The following is a 10,375-nucleotide window of genomic DNA, read 5'->3' as shown; positions in this document are numbered from 1 at the left end:
ACCAGCCTCCCAGCAACATCTAGGGCATATTCTGCCGGAGAAATGAGAACTTGCTCTCTCTGAGATGATGAGCCCTCAGGAGCTATGTGGCTTCCTAAGGCAGCGATGGCCTTAGGCAACCTGAGGGCCTCTATGCTGCAAGTGTTCACCCTGTATGCGCTGTGGGAATAGTCACAGCTGCTGGGAAGGAAAGGAAGCAGTGGGGCTGAAGTCCATCCTGGCCCACGCGAGGAAAACTGGGACGAGGAACCACTGCCCAGTGCTCAAGCTCTCCCATCTGTTTGGACCACTTTACAAGATCCCTGGTACCTTTCCCTTCTATACTTCTATCCTGGGATGTGCCGCCTTAACAGCTCCCTGGGGCAGGTTCCATTGTACTCCTCTGAGCCTGCTACCAAGTGGGACCTTGATGGAGAATGGTCACCTGGAAATGACCCATGCCTATCACAAGGCACAAAACACTCTGTTAATGACAGGTGATTAATGTTCCACTTCTTTTTATTCAGATAAATATACTTTAAATATTACAAATTTTATGTACAGAAATACATACTACTTCCCCACAGTGTGACAAGGCTGAAAAACCTAGTTCTCCTCCTTTTGATCCCAGGGTGACCCATGAAGGCAGAACCAAACCTTAATGCATTTTCTTCAAGAGTCAGCTAATACTGAGTTTAGATCAGTTTGGCCTACGCTAGAAGAAAACACACAGGTGTGGAAAGGAAACACAGCTCTGAAATCCCTATCCAGTGTTGGCGCCGAGCACCTGGTCTTCAGCTAAATACCCGAGTGAGCATCATTTCCTGAAGCGCTTGAAAAGTGGGTGCACGTGTTTGGCAGAAGCCTTGCTCCGAGACGAGTGGTACTCCATGTACACTGTGTCATCAGCCCCAGACATGGAGCTCATGGTGCCAAACCGTCGAGACGCCTGTGGGGAGAAGCACCCACCCACTGTTAGTCTCCAATAGAAAAAGACATGCCTTTTATAACACTTATCATCATAGTACATTTCATAAAATTTACATGAATTTAGTAATTTTTCTCTTGTTAAGTGTCATCAACTGATTACTTACCGCATCTCAGGTATTGTTCTAAGTACTATACATATATTGATGAGTATGAGGGACCTTCAAAAAGTGTGCAGAAAAATGGAATTAAGGTACAAGTTTAATTTGGTACCAAAAAAATCACACACCCATGTGTTTCATGAATAATGCACATCATAATACATATTTTCCACAAACTTTTTGAAGGCCCTGCATAATCTCTCTCTCTTAAAAACTAGTATTTCACAAAAGTGGAATCTGAGGCCTGGAGCAATTAAATAACTTTCCAAGACCACATAGCTCCCATGGAGATGGGTCTTGAACCCATTCTGAATCATTTTTAATCATAACGCTCCACTGCCCCTCTTAATACAATTTTTTAACAGAAATTTTTAACAAGGCAGAAGAAGTCCCTAAAAGTTCCTAAGATACCACCCTAAGGCTGTGAGTCAAGTGGAAAGCCGGAAAGCCTGGCACCTGAACCCTGGCTCCCCTCACTGTGTTTCCCTGAATGCACCTTAGAGAACTCCTCTGTGAAATGGGAACCACAGCAGCCCTGACGGATGGTGTGTGAACAGGAATCACATAAACTAAGGGTGTGACTCAGAGCCAGCACACATCACATGCAAAGACATAGCAGAGTCTCGAAGCCGTGCCTTCCACTGCATGGCCTCAGGGACCCTAAGCTGTCAGGGGACTGACCAGCTATTCCCTTAAGACCAGGGAGAGCAGACATCCTCACCTGGCCCCTCTGGGAGAGGAGGGAAAGCACCACCAGCCCAGGTGACAGCAGTCTTCTCCTTGCCTGGTCCAGCCACTATTCACCTTTTGGCTCCAATACCAACCAAATTTCAAAAGCACCTGACTAAGCTGTACCTCTCCTTGGCAGGGTCTGACAAGAATGCTCTATGGCGATGTTTCATTAACCATACCATGTTAGATGTGCCTGGCATGCTGCAGACGCTCAGTAAATATTTGCAAAATAAAGAACAGGTTGAACATTTGCAGAGAATTCTATTTTTTTTTTCTTTTTTTTTGGAGAGGTTTTTGCTATAGGGCGCGTGCGCTCGCCAGAGACAGAAAGCGAGAAATCACCCTCCAGGGGGGATGGCCATGCTGCAATCCCTTCTCCTCCATTCTCCTCTCAAGATCTTGGGCACGCACACACGCCCGGCGTGAATTTAAGCCACCAGGTCCAGGACTCGAACCGTGGTCGACTACGTGGGAATCCAGCGACATAGCCATTACGCTAACTGCTGGTCCCAGAATTCTAATTTTTTTTTTTTTTTTTAGGATATAGAATGCCAAACGACGCCCCCCAGATCCTGCATAATCTCTCTCTCTTAAAAACTAGTATTTCACAAAAGTGGAATCTGAGGCCTGGAGCAATTAAATAACTTTCCAAGACCACATAGCTCCCATGGAGATGGGTCTTGAACCCATTCTGAATCATTTTTAATCATAACGCTCCACTGCCCCTCTTAATACAATTTTTTAACAGAAATTTTTAACAAGGCAGAAGAAGTCCCTAAAAGTTCCTAAGATACCACCCTAAGGCTGTGAGTCAAGTGGAAAGCCGGAAAGCCTGGCACCTGAACCCTGGCTCCCCTCACTGTGTTTCCCTGAATGCACCTTAGAGAACTCCTCTGTGAAATGGGAACCACAGCAGCCCTGACGGATGGTGTGTGAACAGGAATCACATAAACTAAGGGTGTGACTCAGAGCCAGCACACATCACATGCAAAGACATAGCAGAGTCTCGAAGCCGTGCCTTCCACTGCATGGCCTCAGGGACCCTAAGCTGTCAGGGGACTGACCAGCTGTTCCCTTAAGACCAGGGAGAGCAGACATCCTCACCTGGCCCCTCTGGGAGAGGAGGGAAAGCACCACCAGCCCAGGTGACAGCAGTCTTCTCCTTGCCTGGTCCAGCCACTATTCACCTTTTGGCTCCAATACCAACCAAATTTCAAAAGCACCTGACTAAGCTGTACCTCTCCTTGGCAGGGTCTGACAAGAATGCTCTATGGCGATGTTTCATTAACCATACCATGTTAGATGTGCCTGGCATGCTGCAGACGCTCAGTAAATATTTGCAAAATAAAGAACAGGTTGAACATTTGCAGAGAATTCTATTTTTTTTTTCTTTTTTTTGGGAGAGGTTTTTGCTATAGGGCGCGTGCGCTCGCCAGAGACAGAAAGCGAGAAATCACCCTCCAGGGGGGATGGCCATGCTGCAATCCCTTCTCCTCCATTCTCCTCTCAAGATCTTGGGCACGCACACACGCCCGGCGTGAATTTAAGCCACCAGGTCCAGGACTCGAACCGTGGTCGACTACGTGGGAATCCAGCGACATAGCCATTACGCTAACTGCTGGTCCCAGAATTCTAATTTTTTTTTTTTTTTTTTTAGTATACGTACTGCCAAAGCGAGCACCCAGAATTCTAAATTTTTTGAATTAAGTATTGTAACCGTCACATGGGTTGATCCTCAGATCCATCCCCTAGGCTGAAAGGCTCAGCTCTATCCCGACGTGAAGTGACTCAGCCAAGGCCTAGGACGGCAGCCCCAGGCTGGTGTTGCTCCCTCCCACAGTCATGAGGGTAGCCATCTGCCATCCTGGGCTCCAACTTTAAGACACTGACGCATACTCGGGGCAAACCTTAGTGTGAACAAAACAGGAAACAGTCACTGCTGCTGCAAGCTCAGTCATGTACAACACCACGGACACAGGAAGGCACATGCATGCGCGCACACACACACACACACACACACACACACACACACACACACACACAGGCTGTTCTCCATGTGTCACACTTACAACTGCAACCGCACCCACTACTCACCTGGCTGGATCTAGAGCCAAATTCTCCTGCCACAACCTCCTCTTCAGCGTCCAGGTCGGTGGCTGCCAAGACTTTCTGTAAGAGTTGCTGCTGTTCGTCTTTCGTGGAGAAGGCCAGGTCTTCCTCCTCCATACCAGCAAGCTTCGTGATCACCTGCAAGCCCAAGTCAGCAGGCATGTCCCTTTCCCTTCTCTCTCCTTAGCCCACACAGTTTCCTGGGTCCATTTGTCTCTGGCCCATCTCCTGCTCAGGCCCAGAGACTGGTGGCTAATAATGGAGCCCCCTTCTCCAGTACTCCTGAGTCCAGTTTCAGGAGCCACTTTTAACAGGGAGCTGGACTAACGATTGCGAGGCAGGGGAGATTAGGAATTCTAGAGAAATCTGGTCCCAGGAGGTAACATCTGAATGATCACATTGAGAAGATCAACAGGAATCTCAGCAATTTAAACACTCCGGGTTTCCTGAAAGCACCAGCTGAAGGAAGGGAGCTGCAGAAGGGCCCTCTGATCTGCTGCTCTTGGCACCCAGAACTCCCAATGGTAATGAGCAGTTACAAAGGACAGGACAACAAGAACTTACAAGATTTTCTCTACAAGATAACAGTAGATGGGGGCTGCACTTACCCTTCTCTGGGGATACTTACAAGGTCTGCCTATCTCTGCAGAAAGCTTGGGATGAAGTTCTGTAAAGGGAGCTCTTTTCCCACATCTCCATTCCTCCACCCCCAGTTCTCCTCATTATGTTATTTAAAGGAAAATTCCCTAGGGCCAGTAAGTGGTATGGTGGTTAAGGGAGCTGGACTTCCACATAGCCAACCATGGTTTGAGTCCCAGAACTGGTGGCTTGCTTTCTCACTTTCCATCTCTCTCCTCTATCTCGTTCTCTCACTCTGTCACTCTCTGGTCAAATTAAAATAAATAAGTAAATAAAAGTTAAATAAAACAATTATTAAAAAAAAAAGAAAGAAAGAAAATTCCCACAAGTAAAGCTCTGCTGGCCCTTCAGGTAGCCAGAGATCTAGAGTACAGACAACAGCACATGTGTGCCCAGGTCTGACCACCCCAGAGCCATGCCTCTGGGAACCCTAACCACTGCTCCCAAGGGCAAAGCCAAGGACACAGAAGGCAAAGGCAGCTCCAACAGGCAGAGACTACTACATGCTCATGTGCCTTCCTGTCAAGCTCGCCTCTCCAGGAACTCAGAGCAGCTGATCCTGACTTGGTATTCCTCTTACCCTGTAGCCCTGCAGGAGTCAGGACATATGAATGCTATTAGCAGCAAGGACTTTCACATGCAAAGCCTTAGGACAACTGGGCTCAAAGCCTAAGTGTCCTGTCCTCCAGTCCAGCACGAGGTCTGAAAAGCATCACGTACTGCCTCTGGCTAAAAGAGGGGAGGCCAGACACTCCTGTCCTCTTACCAAAGCTATTAATAATAATGAGACTTTCACCAATTTGTACAAAGACACAGTAAAAACATATATAAAAAGGAAGCCTACAGTCACTAGCTAATCAGGATCCTGGGAACCTGTGTTCCAGGGATGTCCTTACCATGGGGGAAATTTTCTGCCCCTGCTTCCAGAACTCTTGTCCAACCTCTTGCCCCCAAACACACAAATCAAGCCTTTTGGGACACTACATCCTGGTATAAGCCTAATATTGTGTCAACAGGAAAGAAAGCAAATGCCTCAGCAGATGGAAGTTATGGAAATTAGCTGAAGCACTAGAATTTATCAAGTTATTCAAACACCTGATTTGCAGTACAAAGACGGATGTCTGTGAGGCACACTGAGGCCCAGGGTTCGACGGTTATGAGAGAAAGAGCTCTCCAAGCCACCCAGAAGGAGCACCCCAAAAAAGTAACCCCAGTGCTGCCCACAGTGCCCTGGCATCACAGCCCTACCATTCTGACACATTTCCCACCAGTGGCAAACACTGCCCATAGCAATTCCTACAGAGCCGAAGGCAGACTGAGGCGAAGCTCTGGATCAGCCTGAAGCTTGCCCCAGACTGGCACTGACAGTGGCCCCCACTTCTGGAAATCATGGCACCAAAAAGACCTTGGACCTCAGGTGACTAGTGGGCAAGTGGACACATACCTTAAAGCTATAACCTTGATCAACCAAGAATCTCTGCCGCTTGGTTGAGTAAGCCATTTCCTGCGTATCCTGGGACACCAGTGAGTAGAAGAATGCATTGTACTCCTCTGCGACCATCCCTGTGGGGAAAGGCAAGAGAGGGCAGGGAAAGAGATAACAGCAGCCATGAGAAGCCAGAACTGGGGTACAAGCCCCAAAGGCAGCACAGCAGTGGGAAAACTCTGCAGATGGGGTGATCACCCCCACTCTGTATAGGCCTTCTCAAAATTATAGACTTTGGGATTCTTTTCTTTCTTTGGAGAGGTTTTTGCCATAGTGCGTGTGCGCTCGCCAGAAAGAGAGAGACAGGGAGATAGAAAGCGAGAAAACACCCACCAGAGGGGATGGCCACGCCGCAATCCCTTCTCCTTCATTCTCCTGTCAGGATCTTGGGCATGCACGCACATGCACATGCACCCAGCATGAGTTTAAGCCACCAGGTCCGGGACTCAACCGTGGTCGGTTACATGGGAGTCCAGCGACATAGCCATTACACTAACTGCTGATCTCAAGACTTTAGGGTTCTAAGGACACCATCAAGAAAGTAAAAACACAATCTACAGAATGAGAAAATAATTACAGAGCACAGATCTGATAAGGGTCTGTGCTTAGGACATATAAAGGACTATTAAAACTCAGCAATAAGTAGGGGCTGGCAAGTGGCATGGTGGTTAAAGGCGCTGGACTCCCACATGGTCGACCACGGTTCAAGTCTCGGACCTGGTGGCTTGCTTTCTCACTTCCTTCTCTCTCTCTGTCTCTCTCTGATCAAACTGGAAAATAATAATAATAATAATAATAATAAAATTAAATTAAAAAAAAAAGCTCAGCAATAAGTAACGGGACAAATAACCAAGTCAGAAAAGGGGCAAACATTCTGATCAGACATTTCTCCAAAGACAGTGAGCACACGAAAAGATGCCCAGCACCAATACTCATCAAGAAAATCTAAATCAAAACCACAATGCGGGAGCAGCAGATGGAATAAGGGCTATGTCGCTGGACTCCCATGTAGTCGACCACAGTTCAAGTCCCAGACCTGGTGGCTTAAACTTATGCTGGGCATGAGCGTGCGTGCCCAAGATCCTGAGAGGCAAATGGAGGAAAAGGGACTGCAGCGTGGCCATCTCCCCTGGGGGTGATTTCTCATTTTCTCTCTGTCTTTCTGGTGAGCACACGTGCCCTATACAAAAAAAAATCTCAACAACAAAAACAAAAACAAACAAACAAAAAAAACATAATGCAGTTATCACCTTGTCCCCACTTGGATGGCTACAGTTAAGAAAGCCACCTTTACCTTTTTTGGCTCGGAGCACCCGTCCAAGCCTCTGTGCCTCCTGCCTCCGGGAGCCCCCATGGGATGAGATCTGAATGAGAACATTTGCTTCTGGCAGATCGAATGATGTGTCGCCTACCTATGGAAATGAAGCAGCTATGAATTTCAGAAGGTCTTCAAACATGAGACAGAAAGAGAAAAAAATGTCAACCTGCCTAGAATGCCAATAAGCTCCATGGATAATTTAGAAGAACCATCCCTCTCCTCTCCTCCCCGTATCAGAGTCCTTCTGAGAAAGGTTATGGTGAAGCAGTGCACCTCAGAAAGGGCTGCCAGAGCCCACTGTGAGTCTCCTAAGAGTGCCCACTGTCATTATTGAACCTCAGACGCCACCTCAGAGCAATGCTCAGGGTGTGGGCTGTGAGGAGACAGAGAGAAGGGTGTCCAATAGTCACCGTGGGTCTTTTTTTGTTATTGTTAAAACATAAAAATCCTATTTCTACAGAATTAGCTCTGCATAAAAGCATCTATTTTCTCACATGGTGACTGCAGAAGCCAGCAGGAAATATAGGATGTGGCCTTGTGGGGCCACTGCTCCCTTATGGGGTCTGACTATGGGCAGATGCCTCACTTTGGAGACTCCAGCTGTCAGGGTTCACAGGCTTGGGCATGAAGGTGTGATGCTACTTGTCCAACAGGATCACTTTATAAATCAATCTCATTTCTTTTGGGCTTCAGGGCTGTCTTAATCTGAAAGAATGCCCTAAATGGTTGAACCTCAGCTTCTGACAGCAGAGCCGGCCCATGTGAGTCTGCGGACACTGGCCACCCACAGTCAAGGCCAAGACAAGGTTACAGAACCTCCAGCTCCACAAACAGAACCTCACATAAATGCCTACTTCTGCCAGAGTAGGAGATGAACTTTTGTTCTTTTCACAAAGGAAATGCAACTCAAACTTTTATCCATAAAGGAGGTAGGAAAAACTGTAGTTAAGCAGACAGCCTTCACAGATTACTCGTGATGCATGAAAATTCTGTATCTGTTTCTTCTACCACCCAGTAGACAGTATCCTGTTCCAGGGCCCCAGACACATGAGAATGAGATCGTATACATGTAATTCCTTCAAACCATGAAACAGTGTCCTCCTGCCGGGCCCCCACACAAACCTTGGATATAAAGATAGTGTTGATTTTGGGGTTGTGTTTAAAATTCTGGAGAATCTGCATCCTTTCTCCTTGGGATGTAGGCCCATAGATGTAGGGTCTAGAGAAGAACAAGGCCATGTTAGAGAGAGCACACAATCATACTGCTATTATCCTGAGGCATGGCTGAGGGAAACAGGAGTTCTGCTGGCTATCTCCCAAGGGAGCCTCTGTCATACCAGAACACCAGAAGACCGTACAACAACTGGCTGCAGACCTATCCCACTACTCCTGGCACTCCCCCGCCCTTCCACATCAATTCCAGGCTCAGGCCCACCACTCTCTTCTGAGTCCCCCCTTTAGTTTTTTCTTTTCTTCTAGATTGTACTTTTCCTGCTCCAACATTTCTCTCCAAAGAGTCTCTAGATTTTACAAAGTCCCTTGGGAGTTGCTATTTCAAATAAGAGGCTAGAAGTAACTTTTCACATGACACAGGCATTCTCCAAGAAATGAGAAGAACAGAAAAAGAGTCCTGCAGTCTCTTCCCACTGACCTCCCCTACCACTAAATTCAACAGATATCTTTAATTTCCAGCTCCCTGCCAAAGGGCACAACCTGATCTGACGACTCCCTGGCTACGAACCCTTGGCACCTGGGAATGCCACAGCCCTGCCTTCTGTCTTGGAACACACTGGTGTTCAGGTTTTGTAGTTTCCCCACAAAGACAGTAAGGACAAGCTACCAGAAACACAGGCAACACCAAGCACTGCGCTGGATGCCACGTTAGAAAACATCTGTCCATCCTTGCCAATATTCTTCAAACCTAAAGAGGCACGTGTCATGTCCCCCAGTTTACATGCGGGAACCAGCTGAGGGTCTAGAGTGGGTGTGGGGGAGCAAATGTGGCTACTCCTGCATCTGGCTCATCAGCGCTGCCAGCTCAGAATGCACTGTTCTGACTGTTCCACACCCTCCCCGAGGCGGTGCTACAGAATGGGCACTGGTGTGCCTGAGAGCATGACCCCCTGGCCCAGGAAAGCAGGGCAGGGCCTGGCCTGGCACACGCCTAAACTGTGGCCCTCTGGTCAGCCCAGCCACAAGCTGCTTGGCCTGCCATTGAGGCATCCAGAGTAGTACATGATCCCATCATCTTCTGTAGGTGTCATGGTATAAAAAGGGTCTGGATGCCCAACTCATAAGAGCCTGTCACTTGATACCTAGGTTCTTAGGTGGTTCTTTTTCTCCTCCCCCATCATCAGGAAACACAATTACATGATGGTAAGCCCTTAGCTACTTGAAGTTTCCCCCATATGGGAGATGACACAGGATACTAACCATCCTCCAGGAAGAGAAGCAGATGTGTAATAAACACCTATGAGACGCCAAGCACAAGAACCCTCTGTAATAGGTGGTGGTAGCTCCATGTGATCAAAGAGCAAAAGGAGGTTCAGAGAGGCGAACTGCTTTCCTGAGGTCACACAGTACCAGAGAAGCTGCGACCCAATCCAGTCTGTCTGTCTCTGAAGCAGACACTGTGCCACTCGCCTGCATTGGTCCATCCTGCGCACCACAGAATGATACCCATTCCTCCCTCATGGAGGCTGGGAGGAGTCAGGAGCTCAGAGACTCCCTGCCTCACACCAGAGCTCCATGAGCAAAGAATGGAGTGATACTCAAGATCCACAGAACCTTTCTTTTTTTAGAAAAACTCATGCCTAACTTGAGTTTTAAGCCACCGCGTCCAGAACTTGAACTGTGGCCGATTACATGGGAGTATTGCAAAGGAAATATTATGCCATCTGCTAGTCCTGACAAACTTAATTTTCTATGATTCTGTTTTCCTAGCTATAAAATGGGAACAAAACCTCACATGGCTGAGAATGAAATAAAACATGTAGAGTACAGCTAGCACACAGCTTGCTAAAG

General features: G+C 47.6%; 1 protein-coding gene across 3 annotated transcripts in view; it reads right to left on the bottom strand.

Annotated features, from left to right (window-relative positions):
• Nucleotides 1-480: 480 nt before the first annotated feature.
• ERCC3 (ERCC excision repair 3, TFIIH core complex helicase subunit) overlaps nucleotides 481-10,375 on the bottom strand; it is a 25,944-nt gene continuing 16,049 nt past the window's right edge. For all 3 annotated transcript variants that reach the window (XM_006153696.3, XM_027773885.1, XM_006153697.3), the window contains 5 exons: nucleotides 8,474-8,570; nucleotides 7,328-7,445; nucleotides 5,992-6,110; nucleotides 3,894-4,046; nucleotides 481-928 (listed from right to left, as the gene is read on the bottom strand). In XM_006153696.3, the coding sequence (XP_006153758.1) occupies nucleotides 797-928; nucleotides 3,894-4,046; nucleotides 5,992-6,110; nucleotides 7,328-7,445; nucleotides 8,474-8,570 (619 nt within the window). In that variant the 3' untranslated portion in view covers nucleotides 481-796. The remainder of the gene's footprint in view (nucleotides 929-3,893; nucleotides 4,047-5,991; nucleotides 6,111-7,327; nucleotides 7,446-8,473; nucleotides 8,571-10,375) is intronic.

The sequence above is a fragment of the Tupaia chinensis genome, unplaced genomic scaffold (genome assembly GCF_000334495.1).
Source record: "Tupaia chinensis unplaced genomic scaffold, TupChi_1.0 Scaffold000386_1, whole genome shotgun sequence".
NCBI classification, from domain to species: Eukaryota; Metazoa; Chordata; class Mammalia; order Scandentia; family Tupaiidae; genus Tupaia; species Tupaia belangeri.
Note: the sequence above shows the minus strand (reverse complement) of the source record. Positions and strands in the feature narration are given on the sequence as shown.